The 19,388-nt window shown below is 36.2% G+C and overlaps 1 protein-coding gene across 1 annotated transcript in view; it reads right to left on the bottom strand.

Moving 5' to 3' along the window:
- Positions 1–508: 508 nt before the first annotated feature.
- The window catches only part of LOC112049121 (dynein axonemal heavy chain 5), a 55,991-nt gene continuing 37,111 nt past the window's right edge, over positions 509–19,388 (bottom strand). Inside the window, exons 26-49 of the mRNA XM_052890610.1 lie at positions 18,439–18,638; positions 17,688–18,163; positions 16,842–17,053; positions 15,489–15,713; positions 13,961–14,133; positions 13,092–13,247; positions 12,494–12,704; positions 11,760–11,954; positions 11,330–11,626; positions 11,021–11,139; positions 10,587–10,948; positions 9,511–10,497; positions 8,919–9,411; positions 8,205–8,847; positions 7,332–8,126; positions 7,005–7,253; positions 5,368–6,936; positions 5,026–5,194; positions 4,647–4,799; positions 3,581–4,556; positions 3,331–3,487; positions 3,097–3,249; positions 1,569–1,701; positions 509–774 (exon numbers count right to left, since the gene is read on the bottom strand). Of these exons, the coding sequence (XP_052746570.1) occupies positions 521–774; positions 1,569–1,701; positions 3,097–3,249; positions 3,331–3,487; positions 3,581–4,556; positions 4,647–4,799; positions 5,026–5,194; positions 5,368–6,936; positions 7,005–7,253; positions 7,332–8,126; positions 8,205–8,847; positions 8,919–9,411; positions 9,511–10,497; positions 10,587–10,948; positions 11,021–11,139; positions 11,330–11,626; positions 11,760–11,954; positions 12,494–12,704; positions 13,092–13,247; positions 13,961–14,133; positions 15,489–15,713; positions 16,842–17,053; positions 17,688–18,163; positions 18,439–18,638 (9,357 nt within the window). The 3' untranslated portion in view covers positions 509–520. The remainder of the gene's footprint in view (positions 775–1,568; positions 1,702–3,096; positions 3,250–3,330; positions 3,488–3,580; positions 4,557–4,646; positions 4,800–5,025; positions 5,195–5,367; positions 6,937–7,004; positions 7,254–7,331; positions 8,127–8,204; positions 8,848–8,918; positions 9,412–9,510; positions 10,498–10,586; positions 10,949–11,020; positions 11,140–11,329; positions 11,627–11,759; positions 11,955–12,493; positions 12,705–13,091; positions 13,248–13,960; positions 14,134–15,488; positions 15,714–16,841; positions 17,054–17,687; positions 18,164–18,438; positions 18,639–19,388) is intronic.

Here is a 19,388-nt window from a genome sequence, read left to right as displayed (position 1 = left end):
TCGTCCGCGTGGAATTTAAAAACAAGTTACCCATGTTACTTCTTAACCATCAGCAGTGTAATAAAATCAGTACGGAGCAGATAAATCGAGACTTGCGGAAATAATGTGTTAATGATCCTCCATATTCTACATAGCGCATTGGTGTGCTGAGTTTAGAAGCTGTGGTGATAGCCCATTGGATATGACCTCTGCCTCAGATTCCGGAGGGTGTGGGTTCGAATCCGGTCCGGGGCATGCACCTCCAACTTTTCAGTTGTATGCATTTTAAGAAATTAAATATCACGTGTCTCAAACGGTGAAGGAAAAACACCGTGAGGAAACCTGCATAACAGAGAATTTTCTCAATTATCTGCGTGTGTGAAGTCTGCCAATCCGCATTGGGCCAGCGTGGTGGACTATTGGCCTAACCCCTCATTCTGAGAGTAGACGCGAGCTCAGCAGTAAGCCGAATATAGGTTGATGATAATGATACCCAATTGTAGGTGAGAATCAAAATGCCATATTAACTTTTAAATATATTTTATTTAATATCACACAGTAGGGCAACGCCACGCAATGTCCAATGGCGAGGGTTACTATCAGTTTCAAAATCTATGGAGCCGATGTACTTAGCGTCAGTACGTTGCGGTTTCCTATAAATTGGACACTCGTAAAGTCGCGGATCTTTCCCCGCGGTTGTATTGATAGCAAATATATATATTACAGGCATTTGTTCGTACAGGACTTTAGGTTTGGACTCGATCAGCTTCCCTGATTTTCTGTCAAGCGATGCTCCTGTAAATAAAGTAAGTCTTCAGCATGATTTTTATTCATAACTAGCGGACGCCCGCGACTTCGTCCGCGTGGAATCTAGGTTTTCACAAATCCATGGTTTTTTCCGGGATGAAAAGTAGCCTATGTGTTAATCTAGAGCAAAGTCTATTTTCATTCCAAATTTCAGCCTAATCGCTTCAGTAGACGCAGCGTAAAAGTGTAAATGTGTACATACTTACACATATACACTTTTACACACTTACACACAAACTTTCGCCTTTATAATATTAGTGTGATTAGTGTGATTTCTTGTCTATTCCTACTTATATTAGAGGTAAAGTTTGTGGTGTTTTTGGGGGTGATCTCTGGATCTACTGAATCGATTTAGAAAATTCTTTTACCACTAGAAAGTCACGTTATTTGTGAGTGTCGTTTTTCTCTCGTTTGCTCTCGGGAACGGGAACCACGCGGGTAAAACTCGGGGTGTCGGTTGGTATTTTATGTATGTGTTTATAAGTTTCGAGTTAGCAAATGGTATGAGAGTGTGTGAGAATCCAGTCACGTCAGATTTGAACATTGTGGTAGGGAAAGTGATGAAAAGGCGTCTAATGCCCGCTACCTCATTTATTTATTTATTTAGCATCCATATCTTTGTTATTGTCATTGCTTCACTACACTCGTGATTCAATATTGAAAAAAGACTTGCGCTTGACAAGTATGGTGCATCAAATTTAACATTTTTGAGTAATTTTCTACTTTATTTACAGTTTGAATAAATGAGGTTAAAAACGAATATATATAATGAGACGTGATACCTTCCAGAAAAAGTCCGTGTACGTAGACACCTTCGGTAGGTCCTTCGTGAATTTCCTCTCGATTCAGCTTGGTAATATGATTCTGGAGCACTACGGAGTCCAAGGCCCAGCCTTTGTGACTGCGAGTCACCTCCTACAAAAAGTATCATCTCATATTAATGTTAGCCTCATTAAAGGGTCCGCCCCATGATCAGGCCTTCTTCCTTATTAGAGGGTAGGTACTTGCCAAACTACTTAGCGTTGTCGTGTAGACACCGAAAAGGGTGTGAATTTTCATCCAACTCCTAACAAATTAGCCCGGTTCCATCTTAGATTGCATCATCCCTTACCATCATAGGCCAGTCAATAAACAGTCAAATAACATAGCAATCTCTGTCAGGTGGGATTGCAGTCAAGGGCTAACTTGTAAAGAATAAAAAAAATTATGGTTACAGAATCAAATATTTTTACCCTAAGCTTGCAAACTCGAATTGGAGCAGCGGGGTAGGTCTAAGTTTCGATCTTTCTACTCCTACAAAGGGCCTCGTAGTAAGTTTAAAAAGGGTGTCCCGCCATTAATGGATAAAACGAAAATGGTAGATACACCTACTTATCTAAAACTAATTTAAATATTATTACAAAAATCTCTAAGGTGACCAAGTTATATTCTATTTTCGGATTTTTCAAATTTTTATTTTAAATCAGTTTTTTCAATGCTGTAGCTGCTGTAATCAATATTTTAAAGATCTGTTTTTTGTTAAATATTACGAAATAAATTACTAACGTACTTTGATACTATTTTTATAAATAATGTTTTATTTGTTTTGTAGAAGAAGCTTTGGGTGCAATAATTATTTTTCTTTCATTAAGATACCTCGATTTAAAAAACTGTCCTGTAAAAAAAATGAATGGGACTGAAGTGTACTATCATTTTAAAAACTTGAAAACACATATTGAGGTTTGTAAATTAGTATAAAATTTGTGTCTACTTTTTGTAGTTACAAAATAGCTGGAAAAAATGTATGAGAAGGTCTGATTTTTCAATACAAGAAAAATTTTGATGCCGCAGTCGGATTCTAAGTTAAAATTAATTGCAATATTGCCTACAATATATGCAATATTGTATCATTCAATATCCAGGCCTTTTATTTTATTTTGACGGCCTCCATGGCGCAGTGGTATGCGCGGTGGATATATAAGACGGATGTCCTGAGTTCGATCCCCAGCTGGGCCGATTAAGATTTTCTTAATAATTGGTCCAGGTCTGGCTGGTGGGAGGCTTCCGCCGTGGCTAGTTACCACCGTACCGGCAAAGACGTACCGCCAAGCGATTTAGCGTTCCGATACGATGCCGTGTAGAAACCGAAAGGAGTGCGGGATTTTCATCCTCCTCCTAACAAGTTAGCCCGCTTCCATCTTAGATTGCAACATCACTTACCATCAGGTGAGATTGTAGTCAAGGGCTAACCCTATAAAGAATAAAAAAGACCATACTTATTTATTCACAGATACCTATACATATAGAAATAAACGATAGAAATAGAATTACCTGTCTCATAGCGGTTAAAAAACCTTGGGGATTGAAAAAGCCTGTCATCCAGAAGGCAGTTGGTCTGCCATTTCGTAACCAAGCACGATACTGCTGCTCGCGTTCTAACAGCTCTGTGTACCAAAATCCTAAAGTAGCTGATTCCCAAGAAACCTAAAAGAATAGTTTACGAAATGATTATAACTCAATGAATAGTCGATTTACGACGTATAAAATTACAAAAAATCAGATCACCTTTGACCATTGTTGTGGAATTCGAGCGTCATACATAGCATCTAGAGACTCGCGTAACGCTTGGCTCATAACAATTGTTCCGTCAATAGCCAATTTCAGATCGCAGAGTGTCGTGAAAACTGTTTTAATAACCCGTTGTATTCGGTCTATTTCTTGCCTGAAAATATAAAATATAGTGAATATCTGAACTAAACTCTTATTTTTATCTATAGCTATCTATAATATTACAAATAAAACTCAAAGATCTGACCTTAAGAAAATGTTCATTGGCAGAAAAGCGCCCATTTTTTGAAGAGCATCTCGTACTTCAAAGCTTATATATTGCTTTGGCAATTTCTCTAACATATCTTCAGCTAAGCGATATACTATGCTTTCTCTAGTTTCCCCGCCTTGTGAACCACCTTCCTTGGGTTGTACACTCAGTATAGTGTCTAATATATCTTTAGCACTGTTTATTTGATATGTTATGTCGGCGTTACTATGTAATCCAAACACCTCTGGTGTATCCGTCAATGGTAATTGAGTAATATAATCTACGTATCCCTGTAAATTTCGTGTTTGAGGTACTTTATATCCCTTGTAAAACTCAAAGCCCGGTCTTAGTAAAACATCACAGAACCATACATTGGTAAAGGTTGTCAATAACCGTTTATCAAAGTCATCGGTTACCCTTCCACCATACTGGACCTCTCCAAGCATGTAACAAATCGTGGGCCACGAAATACCTTTCTTTGGATCTATTTCATCTAGATGGTTTTGTATAAACTGTACACTTGCAGCATAATCGGCTTGATTGAACTCGTAAGGTATATTCCATCCAAGTGGACCGAATTTTCTTCTTTCTTGTACAATTGTGTGTAAAAATGCTACTGCATATAAAAGAGGTGGCCATTGGGATAAAGACGAATAATCTAACGTATCCTGCGTTATATTTTGATATGTTCTTTTCATACTCGCTCTAATTCCCTGAGGGGGTTCATTGGTAAATTTAATGGCCATTTGTAAAAGGCCTATTGGAAAGTCAGTATGTACTTCTGTCGTGAGCCACAAACGGAATGTGTCTTGTATATGTTCTGTTTCTATTAATGCATCCATAGCTTCTACACAAAAAGGCAACGATAAATGAATATTTTGTAAGAGAACCCAACCTCCGTCACTCATTGAGTCAGATATCATTTTACGAGCTACGATTTCTTGACCTTGGCCCATGGAAACTGCTTTTAGAACTGAATAAAAATAAAATGAATTATTTTTAAATTGTATAATTTTGTTTTGTTTATGTATTTTACAATAGGAATAGATATATATGTAGTCACCTATTTCTTTGTGTTTTGCTAGTGATGCAATTTGTGCAGAAGGATCAGATCCAATGGATAGGATACAAATGAGTGGAGTGCGAGGTTCTGATTCTTCCCAAGTTGCTTCCAAGTTAAGAATTCTTCCCTCGCCGTATTCAGGACCTAGTGAATCTTATACCAAAATAAAGCTAAGTAATGAAGTTATTTAAAGTTATCGTATTATAATTTAAAAGAATTACATGTTTTATAAAGTACAAAGTAAAAAATAAAGTTGGAATAAAAAAAGTCCAAGTAGTGAAACTTATATACAAAACTAAAATATGTTTAATAATAATCATTCAGTGAAAGATCTATGATTTTTTCAATATGTGTATTTTGTATCGTGTTTGAACCTTACCAACGATGTACTTTCTTGCTTGCGAAAGGGTGCGATCCGGACTCCATGATCTAATGAGTAAAAGTTTTCGAAAAACATCCAGGCTATCATGGTAACCACTGGGAATAACTTCTTCTTCGGGTTTTGCTTTCTCGTACCAAACACGCCATTCCTTTTCATTTGTCGTAATCTATTTGCATTATTGATATCATTAAAATATTCAAATAACAATTTTAGTATAAACAAACATCTACATAGGTAAACGCGCTTCAACTTATTATTGCTTTTGATAGGTATGACTTCTAGTCGAGCGCAAATCCATTTGCTATAAAAAATATGATCGTAATTTGTAATGTAACTTACCTTATTTAAAACCTCAGAAAATACTTTTATTTTACTTAGTTCAACTAAATTTAACCACGTTATGTCTAATATCCATCTAAAGGGCTTAGGCGTAACTGCATTCAAATCGAGAGAAGCACCACCTTTTACAAATGCCATAAACTCGTCATGAGCAATAAGTCCACGTTGGCAATCTATTTTCATGGCTAACATAAGAGTAAACAACAATTTGTGTCTCTCATATAAGCTGCGTAACGTGAAAGCCCACACTTCATGCGTTAAGTATTTAAGAATAATAATAATACGTTCTTCTGTAACGTTACTTTTGGTAGATTTGGTTATAGAGTTGTCAAATATAGTAAGAAATTGTTTTAGTGAATTTTGATACATAATATTAACATTACTCATTTCAACTATTAAGAAGTATAATATAGAACCTCTTGCCGCTACTGCCCTGAATTCTTCTCTTGCTTTGATAATCTTTTTTTCAGTAACTTCTGCTACTTTTAATTTTTCATTAACTTCTTCTGCTGTCGATTTTGTCACTTGTAACACATGTATAAGAGCTTCATCATCTACTAAAGAACCTTCAGAAGAAGTTAAGCGGCAAAGTAAATTGCTTTCTAGTTCTTTCATGCTCCTCTGATTTTTCATAACAGATTCGAATAAAGCCACTCGTTCTTCTTCCAGGTCAGATTTTTCCATCAATATTACTCTACCAAGCAGTTGATCTTCAAGGCCTTGCATAGTAACAGTAAAGTCAATTATAGACGTTTTAGCGCTAATTTCAGGAGAGTAAGCAGGATTTGGTAGCTTAGTAGTAATATAAAGCATAAAACCACGCATAACATCGCATTCTTTGTCACCTACAATAACTTTTTCAATTGATCCAGATTTAATGAAATTTTTCTCAAGTACGTTATCTATTACTGGATCTAATTCAATACCAACATCTTCTATTAATAGTGGTCTTCCTAAAGATAAACTATCCTCTAAATGAGTTCTGAAATATTTATGATTTAATGATGTAATTTGTAGCTCATTTGAGCTTTCTTTATTTTTTATCCAATTTTTTCCTTGACTTTGAGGATCCACTAAAAGTGGGTATGAGCTAGATTTAGTGACAATTAATGCATTTTGTACTGATAGATCGTCGTTTGGCAAACCTTGGAGTGTCCATTCCGATATCGTAGCATTTTCAACTAACATATTTGTTATGTTAAGATTGTCCGTTACGGGTATTTTTTTACTTTTTAGTATTTCCATCCAGGTATTAAATAAACTGTTTCTAAACTCTTGATTGTAAGGACCACAATAAGATAAAAATCCAGTAGCTAAAACGACATCTCCTACCAACCTACCAAGTTGTTCTTTAAAGTCTTTACTTTGTTGGGTCCACCTAATTTTTTCACCCCCAAGACCGTTAATTAGTTGAGTTGCTGCTGTCATTTTTCTAAGGCATACATTTGCAGCGTCTGTCAGCTGCTGTTTTTCTGAAACAGCAGCTTCGTACTGCTCCTTCACTTTTCTTAAAGACATTTCACGATCTTCTAACTGCCTTTCCGCTGAAGCTAAATCTTCCATGGCCACCTAGTAAAATAATTAAATTAAAATAAAAATAATCTAAGGGTTTCGGTTTAAATTCTATCACTAATTACCTTTAACCTTGCTTCTTGTAACATCAAGCTTGCTTTCAAAGGTAAAACTTCTTTATTCACACTATGAAAGAATGCCATAGCTTTAGTCCAGGATAGCAAACCGGCTACATCGCCGCACACTCGTTTAGCAGTATCCATATTGTAGTCCTCCATTTCGAAATATGGGGTAAGATGTTCTACCATTTCATTATTAATAATATCTTTTGGATAATTCTGCAGCTGAAGTAGAAACGTAGTACTAGCCATCATCTGGTTAAAAAATACATCAGTTGTTAAAGTTATCATTAAAATATAATTTAAATAATATAATTAACGATATCTTCATACTTTAAGAGATTCTGCCCATGACGGCTTCGGACATGGAGCTGCTGTATCTGGTATGAGAGGATGTAAACGACGTTGAAAAAGAATCAAGACGCAATCCATTATTCTCATAATTAGATGTGGTGGGCGTCCTAGCTTCCTGACAGTGGCTATATGTGCTGGTTTAATTGTATTAAGGGCAGCTTCAGCCTCTTCCAGTGCTGGTTTAGCTGCTTCTAATTTCATCTCTGCCTTTTCTTTTTCTTCTGCAATAAAAGCTACTAAAGCTTCGGCTTTTTCTTTAACTATTTGAACTTGGTTTTTTACAATTTCTGCTTGCATTGCTCTATCTGTGACTTCTGAAAGAACTCGGTCTGCTTTTTCTGAAGCTAAGGCCAAATCTTGTTCCATCACAGCCAAATCTTTCTTTAATACTTCAACTGATATTGACGCTTCTCGCAATTTTTCCAAACCAGTGTCCATCCTCAGAGCTCCATCACCTAATTCTTTTTGCTTCATCTGATATATTGTCTTATACCCACCTATAAAACTAAGATATGATTTAGGAGTAACATGTGATGAGCGTCGAAATCTTTGAAAATATTCAGTAGAAACTGTAGACACGACATCTTGAATTGTTCCAAGTACGGTAACGAGTTCCTTTTTAACTTCTTTAGTACATTCTATTTCAAAATCTGTAAGAAAATGGTCAGCTACTGATACAAGAGCATCTTTTGGCCATGGTTGAAACCAATCAATTGTACAGCCGGAAATAAGTGCTGGAAATCTTAAAGCTCGATACCTAAAAGCCTCGCTTACCTAAAAAAAAGTTTTTATTTTTATACTGGTATTGAAAAGTGTTCATATTATATAAAAACAATTATACCAGTCACTTACAGGAGAGAAACACAAAACTACATGTAGATTTTGACAGGTTCTGTTTAAAAAATATTCCATCACTAGTTCATTAGTTAAAGTTCGTTTCTGATTTTCACGTTTCATAATTGGCGTTAACTCTGAAATGATTTCCTGTTGCTCATCTTTTGTAAATAAATTTGAAATTACACCCGAAGACAATATATTATTTAGGTATTCCAAAAATCCTTCTTCTTTGATATCTAAGTCAGTAAATATGAATGTTGTGCCTTTTCCTTGGACGCCACATGATCTATAAAGTAACTTTAGATCTTCTAAAAAGTTGCCTACATTGTATGATCTTGTCAACGCGATTTGAAAGGATCGGTATCCTGCTATAAAAGTTGATAACTTTGTTAATGACTGTTTTCCTGAACCTCCGACACCAACCAACATCACATTTCCTCTGGGATGTCGTATTACTCTTGATATTTTTACCAAGTGTAACATGGCGTCAGGAAAAAATACAAGGTCCATTCCAGATCCCCTAACCATTTCATTAAATTGAGAAAGGAACATTTCTAGTCGGTCTCTCAATTCAGGGTAGTCAAAAACAGGTTCATAAACTTTTGGGAGTTCCATATCTGCGTCTTCACCTTCCTCTCCCGTAGGCTCAGGAGCATCCCTAGAAAAAACGATATAAATAAAAAAACGTTGGTTATATTTGATTTTAATAGGAGAACTTAAACTCCTTGCCTCATAAAGTCCACAAATACGGGATCTGTTTCCATCATTTTTTTGTATTCACATCCCAACATTTCCTCAGAAATATTGTACAGAGCGTTATTGAACCACTCTTTATCAGATAGAAGAGTGAACCGATCAGAAAATACTCTCGAACATTCGTGCTTCCACAAAAGCATCAAACATTTTTCGGATTCTATTACAGTAGGTAATGTCCCTACCATACCTTGCCATACTCTTGATAAATCTCTTAAAGAAAATACATAGTGAAATTTGGCTGGAGTAGGTAATAAATTCTTTCGAGTTCTTGTCCACAGTTCTCTTGTTAAAGGTATAATTTTTTTTATAAGTGATCTAACTTCAATAGTAAAACCCCTTTTGGCATTGTAATGTCCCTCACCAATAACTTTAAAAATTTTATCAATAGAATCATTGTTAGGTAAAGGACAATTAAATATTGAAAATTGGCGTTTTAGTCTGGATGGAATATCATTCCTACCTCCACCTGAAATAAATAATTGCAAATTAATGAGAATTTAATTAAATTAAATTACAATTTAATAAGATTTGTTCTACTATGATTTAATTTTAAATATTTAAAAACCTGGTTGTCCCATGGCTCCTAAGAACTGAATGTCAACTATTGTAGTGAAATCACCAGGTTTCTCTAAACTGTAAAATCCACCCATACTCATTGTTTGTCTTACTATTTCGTTCGTGATTTGATCTCCCCACTCATTAATTTGAGGTAAATTGATATCATCGATAAAAACTAGCATTGTTTTTCCTCCCGGTGGGCCAAATGTCATTCCACTACGCTTTTCAACGTAACTTTCAATTGTTTTTTGAAATTGATATGGACTTGTGGCTGAAGAAAAATTAAAAGACCTTCCCATGAACTGCTCTGGATTGGCATTTTTCATATAAGCTTTCATCATAACAGTTTTGGCAGACCCTTGTTCACCTAAAAGTAACACTGCTTTTCCTTGTTTAGCAATACAATGAATAAGATAGTTGATTCGAACATTATCAACTATTGGTATAAGAATGTTTGAGTAATCGGGGGTTGCTAAGTCAGGGTAAATATAATTTGTCATTAAATCATCCCATAATACCCATTTGCCAGGATGTTTAACGTAAAAATCAAAAAGTATACTCGATTTATTATTTTGTTGTTTTGGTAAGTCAAGAATATCTTGATATGTGGTCTTGATGAATTTATCGAAACGAAATCTATCGTCGGTCTCTAAAAGGGACCCAAAGCCCCAAACCAATGTAAAAACATAGGTTTTTTGTAGATGTTCTGGTGTAAATAACTCAATTTCTTCAACCTTTTCTTTTTCATCCTCATCATCAATATCACCATTAATAGATTTACTAGCAGAAGGGTCTTCAACTTCTACAATCTGTGGCGGTACCAATCCTTCTAGTAGATTAAGCATTTGAGCAACGATGTTACTTTGTAGAACTCTCATACTAAAAGTTAGATTTTGAGTGCACCAAGTAAATGTATTGAGAAATGTTTGTTGAAACAAAGCACTAAATACTTCAACTTCTTTTTGTGATCTTGTTTTGAGCCATGCATTTAAAACTGAAATCATAAAAAAAGCTATGAAAAAATCTTTCAATGAAATCTTTACATACTAAATATAAATATTTTTCATTTATAAAAAATCTTACCTGGTTCCCAATCTAACCCGGAAGAACTCATATAAACCATACCATTTCGTGAAACAGTAGCAGGAGATGCATTATCAATATTTTCAGGTTCAAATATTATTTTCGAAGTTGGTGACATATTCAAGCGGTCACCGTTAGCTAATGTTAAAGTCTTATTATCATCCAGCACTGAGTTTAAATTTTCTATCCAAATACTGTCAACTGGTCCATCCAATACTAGCCATATATGCTCACCAGTTTTTAGTTTAAGGGTTTTTCTCCACAATGCTGAGAAAATACCATCAGTCCAATCATTGGTAGCAACATCTAGTCGACCAAACATTTGTGCTGCTGTTATTGCTTTTGGGTTCATACGCATCTCTCTAAAATTAATTAAATAATTATATCACATTATATTGGATAAATCAATCTTTTTATATTTATCCACGACTAACCTGTGTGGATCCTCAATTTCTGAAAGAGCTTCCATTAAAGTATGTATACAGGTTGTTTTACCGGCACCTGGTGGTCCTAGTGTCATTATTCCATGGCGCACTCGTTGAGTTTCATATAACTGAAAATATAATGGATAATAAACGGCAATATCTATAAATACTTACTCGTACTTGTAATATATCTACACATATATTCTGGACAAAAGGTCTTGCCTGAAAACCATCTCCATTAGCTGTGACTTTGTGCAAAGGTTGAGACTTTGGCTGTAGGCAAGTGGTCGATTCTCTTTCTATAGAACTTTCCGTTACCTGTATTAATTTTAAGACCCACGGTGGATGATAAATTAATCCATTTTGGTCAACTTGTTTCCTTATTGCATCTTCCAGATCCGAATATGTTGTTTTTTCTAGTGCTTGATTGGGGAACAAATCTGCTACTAGTGATATAAAAAGTGGTTCATCTTCATCGATAAGTTTGGATAAGTTCATGTCCCTAAGAACTCTCATCACAATAGTGCTTTCGTTGTCCTTAGTGTTTACTCGTTTGACAGCTCCAAGAGTACGCAATACCGAAAGAATATTTCGTAAACCAAAGTCATAGTGCACCTAAAACAACGAACAAAATATTTACCTTCTCTTACAGGTAAGACAAGATATAAATAATGTTTTAAATAGTTTAAATTATAAGCAAATTAAAATAAGTACCTACGTATCATTTACGTATCAAATACATCTTTACCTGTTTTGTAAGTTGCTCTTCACACAACTTGTACAATGTGTAAAATTTTCGAGCTAAAGTAATATTTTCTAGAAAACCACATGAAGCTAGTTTGACTCTAATGATGATTTGACGATCCGGTACCATCATAGCCACGGTGCGAAATTGTATTTTCAAATTTTCAGGTAGTTCTTTGCGGCCTGCGTAACCAGGGTTCTAAAATTACAGTACATATAAATATAAAATTGAAGCGTCTGTCTGTGATTTTAAAATAACTGTGTTTTATCAAGTGCTTGCTTTATTTACATTATACTAAAACACAACAAATCTTTTTGTAATTATTTGAAATGTGGAATCTATCTGAAACAGCTGAACCAATTATATGATGGGACTTTCACTGAAAAATAGAAAAAGATATTGAGCGACTTGATATCCCAGAAAATCCCCGGGTCAACTAAATGTCAAACAGACGAAGTTGCGACCGTTAGTGTTAAATCGAAGTAAGACTTCCTTTAAGTTTGTGTAGGTACCTAGTTCTAGATAAATTTGTAAAATGGTGGTAAACAAACAAAAAAAGCCCTGGCTAAGTTTATTGTGGGCTCTCTTTGGACCAAGGAGCGTTTGGAACCTTCTTAACTTTAATTTTAAGTTCTCAACTTTACTTACCACCATTAAATTAAATCACGACATAACTTGACGTTTCAAAAGTGCTTGCATACTAAGCCTAATTGAAATAAATGAATTTTGAATTTTACCATTGTAATAAATATTCCGAACTCGGGACACATTTCTGACATATCTCCGTCTGTGAAAAGGAATGTTTTTTTCTTCTCTTTCTTCGCCGAGAGAACAACAGCGACTTGTTGTGCTGCTACTGAAAGTACCGGCAACTCAATGCGGTTGAACTCGTCGAAGCAACCCCACGAGCCGGACTGCGCCAATCCTTTATAGATACGTCCAAGGCCTCTGTAAATAATTATAAAAGTAACTATATGTTATACAATAGGGTCGATGTAAGTCTAGTAAGCGCAGTGTTGGTCGACCCCCCACCAGGTGGACTGACATCAAGCGAGTCGCAGGGATTCGCTGGATGCAGGCGGCTCAGTATCGTGATGTTTGGAAGTCCCTACAAAAGGCCTATGTCCAGTGGATGTCCATCGGCTGATATGATGATGATGATGAGGGTCGATGACTCAAATCAAATTTATTTTAAACAATACGTTTCATATAGTAAGTACATGAAATAAGGGTCCGAAATATATCTACATCAATTGATAAACGTGACTCTCGTCCAATAGCATTGCGAATCGCACAAATCAGCTTTCTTTTTTAGATACACGGGATAACTATTACCTGTAGTCCATTTGATCAGAACAATTGAAAACGACAACGTATTTAGCGAGAGTTTTGCCCATGTCTTTTACAGTTTCAGTCTTCCCAGTACCAGCTGGTCCACAGGGTGCGCCGCCCATGCTCATCGCTAATGCTTGCGCCAACGTAATGTAGCATCTGTTGATAAAGTGACTACATGAAGCTATAAATATAATTATTTCTCCTTATAATTTAATGCAATACAGAGCAAATACGATTTAATTTGAACAATCACAATATGTTAAAAGAGGCTCTTACCGCTTATATAAAATATTAATTTACTTTATTAGTAATACTGGCCATTTTTGGTGCATTTGCCTATAAAAAAACGCACGCACTTTGCTATCTGTGCAAAAATGACAAGCGTATCAAAATGTCATTATATGGAAAACAAGCAAAGATTCAAATTCATTTTCAGAAAGTGTGTTCTAAGTGTGTGTTTCCTCGCAAAACAAACAATATCTAACCGACTTCAAAGAATAAGCAGTTTCTTTTAGTGAGTGGTTTGTATGTTCTGTGGTTATATGCAGTTAACATACATGTTACGTATCTACAAAATCACCGCAAAAAGTGATCCGAATTTAGCTACTCCAATGAGCACAGAAATGCACTATTTTGGGTTTATTTACATTATATATTTATGTAAATATAGTTTTAACACTTCCTGAACACACAACTCGCCTATATAGGCAATATTTAGGTAAGTATTATTATATAAAAAACTTTTGTTATTTACTATGCGATTAAATGAAATTATAATAATTAGCCACTTTTCTGCGCCTCAGTCTCGACATGTTAGTAAAATACATATCTACTAGTATAAAATCTTTGGTTAATATATCATTTCATACCTATCGGTCAATGGTGTGATGACAAGCCTTTCCGTACACCCTAAATATTCATTCTGATAAGCGAATACCACATCTGTTACCGATATCCATGTCCTGTCTGCATCTTCTTTAAAATAAAATCGACACTGTTTCAGCCATTCAAAGTCGTTAGCTGAACGAACATTCAAACGACACTGTAAGTAAGAAAATATAGGTTTATTAAAAAAAATGCCTGCAAAGTTGAAATGATAACGGACCTCGCGCAATATGCGACTATGAATACGACTGCTTAATAGTTAGGCCGTGGTCGTCAATACTTTTATTTTTTTATTTTTATACCACGCTTGTGTCACTCTAAGCTACTATCTTCCAGTGTCGCAGATTATGAGCAGCCAGAGCCTCTCTGGCCCATAGGCGTATATAGCGGGTGGACCGGGTGAGACCCTAGAATAGTTCAGTGCCCACCCTAGGATACTAAGCTATCGATTTGAAATTCTATGTTGGATGCCGAAATACTAATAATTTTACACAAAATATTATAACAATTACAACATATAATAAAGAAAAACATATATAAGCACACACACACACACATACACACACTGCTATGTTTTGTACGTGACATAAGACCTAATTGATCTAAGCAGGGAAGAGCACAGGTGTCTATAATACAAGTTCTTTTTTAGTTTAGATACCTGTTACTCATCCATTAATTATAGTGTTAAGCTATTTTTACCTATTATGTTACGGTTTTATAGAGAATAAACGATTATTATTGTTACTATTAACAAAGATTTTGAAAAATATATTAAGACGTTTTCTGATACCTACCATAGATAAAAAAAAATAACCCACAAATATTGCTAACGAAAATTTTATATTGAGTGTCGACTCTGTTCAGTGATATGTAGGCCCACCCCAGGCCCACCTCAGGGAATAATCCTAGATACGCCAATGCTCTGGCCTCTCACTCTGGCCGCTTGCGACTCCGAATTCCCAACTCAAGTTACTATTACAATACTACATCCTCCACTACTACCAATGTGGTTTGCCTGCGTCCAATTTGCAGCCACGACCAGCACAGGTTGTAAAGTGGCCAATTGTCAGTGTTGTTATTCTGCCCGTGTAATAATGGCTGTCTGGCTACTCTGTGGCAGAACTAGTGCGCGACCAAACTTTACCTACTTAAAGGCGCTATAGAGCTTCAGTTTTGCTGCGCAGTTTTAACTGTACTGTTGTACAGTAGTACATCATCATCATTATCAACCGATATCCAGCTCACTGTTGAGGTCGAGCCTCCTCTCAGAATGAGAGGGGTTAGCCCAATTCACACACGCAGAGAATGAAAAAGATCTCTGGTATGCATAGGTTTCCTCACGATGTTATTCCTTCACCGTTTGAGACATGTGATATTTAATTTTTTAAAATGCACATAACTGAAAAGTTAGAGGTCGTCAGAATCGAAGGCAGAGGTCATATCCACTGGGCTATCACGCCCCCCAGGGTCTAACTTGTCATTAAATAAAAATGTATGTTAAGTCTTACTTACCAACATATCAAAAATATCTCTTTGATGTACATGTATAGTGATGAGAGTTTCAAACTTTGTACGTTCAATCTTTGTCAAGTCTCTCGTTGTTTGATCAATGAGGGTATTCAAAAGTTCCAAAAACTTATTATTTGTGTCTAGCATTATTTTCTTATCCTGTCGTGCTTGCATTAGAGCCAACTCCGCATCTCTGGTCCAAATAATTTGGATGCCAAGTAATCCAACCTAATCCAAACGAAAGTATTTTATTAGTGATTACGCATATAGGTATATCCAAGTGTTGTTTTACAGCCTTTCTGTCGCAGTTGGTAATGCTCGATCAGTTAAGGATTTTAAAATTTATAAGTGTACAATAAAATGATATTATAGTGTTTTTCAGATAGCATTGGGACGGTGACAGCTCGGTTCACTCTTGAAAGTTATAATAGTACGTATTATGAACGTCATAAGTCAATTGTCACTGTACCCATGCTATCTGAAAAATACTTTAGTTAACATTAGCTGAGACAGTAATAAGAAAAACCGGTACGATGCCGCGGAGAAACCGTCAGTGTTGTCACACTAATATTTTATAGGCGAAAGTTTGTGGGTGTGTGTGTGTGTGTGTGTGTAAGTGTATCTATTTGTTCCTCCTTTGCGGTGCGGATACTGAAGCGATTTGGCTGAAATTTGGAATGTACTCTAGATTAACACATAGGCGCATTTCATCCTGGAAAAATCCATGGTTCCCGCGGGATTTGTGAAAAACTGAAATCCACGCGGGCTTCCGCTAGTATGAAATAAATTCTACTAACTGCATCTCTTCTAAGTAAGTCCGCTTCCCTCTTAAACTGCATCATTATTTTACATCAAATGCGATCGCTGTCAAGGGTTAACGTCATTGTATAAAAAACTAGCTGACGCCTCGCGGTTTCACCCGCGTGGTTCCCGTTCCCGTAGGAATACGGGGTTAACATATAGCCTTCCTCGATAAATTGGCTATCAAACACTGAAAGTATTTATCAAATCGGACCATTATTTCCTGAGATTAGCGTGTTCAATCAATCAATCAATCAAACAAACAAACTCTTCAGCTTTATAATATTAGTATAGATTAAAAACCGGGCAAGTGCGTGTCGGGTCACGCTCAGAGTGTAGATTAAATTAGCACTTTAATAAACCCTTATTTAATCCCAAAAAAAATTACGAATTTGTTTACATTTTTAATGAACACATTCATGATGATTTACAGTTTTCTAGTATCAGTAATCTCTGCGCTAACTACTAAACCGCGGACAGATGGCCATGGCGAAACTATAAGGGTTCCGTGTGGACTACGGAGCCCTAAAAACGATTGATATCTTTCACGCATACCTGTGCTGGCATTTTGTCAAGAAACAAAAGAAGATTGAACGACGGGTCGTTGATGACAGATACGGCGTTACGGATGATAGAGTGTAGGCTGCTCTGAGCAGATTGTAGTAAGGATGTCAGCCACGTCTCGACAGAACCTTCGGCGCGAACTGGTCTTTCCAATATAATTTCTTCGCCCTCAGATGATATTATTGCTATCATTTTGTTATATTCTGTTATGGCAAGAGAAATTGTATTAATTATTATCAATACATATAAATAAAATTTATAATATGAGCAGTGATAGCATAGTGGATATGACCTCTGCCTTTGATTCATAGGGCGTAGGTTCGAATGCGGTCCGGAGCATTCACCTCCATCCAACCTCAGATAATATGTGCATTTAAAGAAATTAAACATCGTGTGTCTTAAATGGTGAAGGAAAACATCGTGAGGACACCTACATACCTGAGAATTTGATTTTTTGTCTGTCTGTTTGTCCAGGTTAATCATTAGACCGATTTTAATGGAATACTCATTAGAAGTTACTGAGTAAAATGCAGGCTACTTTTTCATCATTTATCATTATAAGCCGATGGATGTCCACTGCTGGATAAAGGCCTCTTCCATGGACCTCCAAGCACAACGGTCTCGAGCCGCCAACATCCAGCGACTTCCTGTAACCTGCTTAATAACCTCTGTCCACCTAGCAGGGGTTGACCAACACTGCACTTTCCGATGCGTGGTCGTTATTTCAGCACTTTGGGACCCCAACGTCCACGTATTGTGAAAAACTAAATTTCAAGCGCACGAAGTGCGTCCGCAAGTTAATTAATGTATGTGTGATGATTTCTGTGAAACACTTACCTATATCATGGAATTTTACATATCTTATGTTATCAAAGATGGACAACAGGTGATTTTGTATTGTGTGAGAGTCAGACGCTTGTCCGAGTATTTCGAGCAACGCTGGATCGGACACAAAGAAAAATCGAGGAAACATGGTACGTTTTTTCTCAAGGTACCCGCTTAAGCTTTTCTGGCACAGCTCCAGTTGCTCTTGAAGATGTGGCAGGAGTTGCCTGAGTAGATCGTCGCCAACACAACAGGAAACAACCCCAGGAGTTTCGTGTGCTCTCTGCATTATTTTCTGCCAGGATTTGTCAATTTTTGAAAACCTTTTGGCCTCCTTAGGGAGCTGCTTAGCTATATCACCACCGACGAATACGGCTTCTAAATATACCCACATGTTTTGAACGAGGAGCCATCTTTCTAGAATTTCATTAGTGCTTTGCAGATCGTACAACCATTGTTGTATTTGTTTTCTAAACGGCGCATTGTAACTGTAAATTAAAAACAAAACATAGGTATATAACATATTAATAACCCCTGATAAATCGGAATACACCTACAACAATATTTACAAAACCGGCAAAGACGTACGTACCGCCAAACGATTTAGCGTTCCAGGTCCTGTATAAATGGAATTGTAAGTGGATTTTCATCCTCCTGCTAACAAGTTAGCCCGCTTCCCTCTTAGATTGCATCTCACTTACCATCAGGTGAGACAGTAGTCAGGGGCTAACTTGTAAAGAATTAAAAAAAAATATGATATTACCGATTAGAGAGTAAGGAGCCTAATATCATCAGGCTGTCCTCCAGTTGGCCTATAGTTTCAGCTGTAGTATCTCCTCTGAGTAATAACTCCCCGCGGTTGTTGAACGTTTGGAAGGTTAGCTCGTGGACTGACCATTCGTTTGTTACTTGCCGGAGCTTTGCTTCTATATCCTTTTCCTTCATCGCTGATATGCAAATATCCTGAAATATCAATAACTTAAGATAAAGTGGCTGTCGGACATTTGAAGATAACTGAGTTTTCTCAAGTGCTTAGTTGTATGTCTGGCAAGTTCGTTGATAACACTCCCATGATATGCGGGCGACAGGGGGAAAGACTGTGCGTTGGGGAAAGACTGCATTTTAACCGGCACAAGCGTGTTGATTGTTCAGTAGTTTGTTATTTTATAATATGCTCAAGTGATATAAAAATACGTTTATAAACTTTTACTTCGGTCAAATTAGCTTAAATAGGGGTGCAAAAAAATATAATGAATAATTTTCTTCTTCTTCTAAATTTTCTGCTTCTTTGCAATCAATGCAAGTGTGAATGTCCATTGTTGCCGGATTATTTTATAAGTTACCATTTTAAACCACTACTAACCTATTTTGGGGCGGGGAGCAAATATTTTTATGATTTTTTCAGTAATAAAACATGAAAATATTTCATTAAATAAAAAATAGTACTTACCCAAATTACCTAATTAGCTTTGCTAAATGCATTTTTTGGTAAATCGTATTTTTATAAACATCATGAATGAATTTTATAAAATCGTTGAAGCCGTAATCGAGATTCAGATTATACATAAAAGAATTGCTCGTTTAAGAGTACTAGATAAATAAATCATCATTGAGCACGAGTCTTCTGTCAGAATAACAGGGGTTAGGCCTTTTTCCACCACAAATGCGAATTGGCAGGCTTTACACACGTAGAGAATTAAGAAAATAAATAAA

Source organism: Bicyclus anynana, chromosome Z (assembly GCF_947172395.1).
Source record: "Bicyclus anynana chromosome Z, ilBicAnyn1.1, whole genome shotgun sequence".
NCBI lineage: Eukaryota > Metazoa > Arthropoda > Insecta > Lepidoptera > Nymphalidae > Bicyclus > Bicyclus anynana.
Note: the sequence above shows the minus strand (reverse complement) of the source record. Positions and strands in the feature narration are given on the sequence as shown.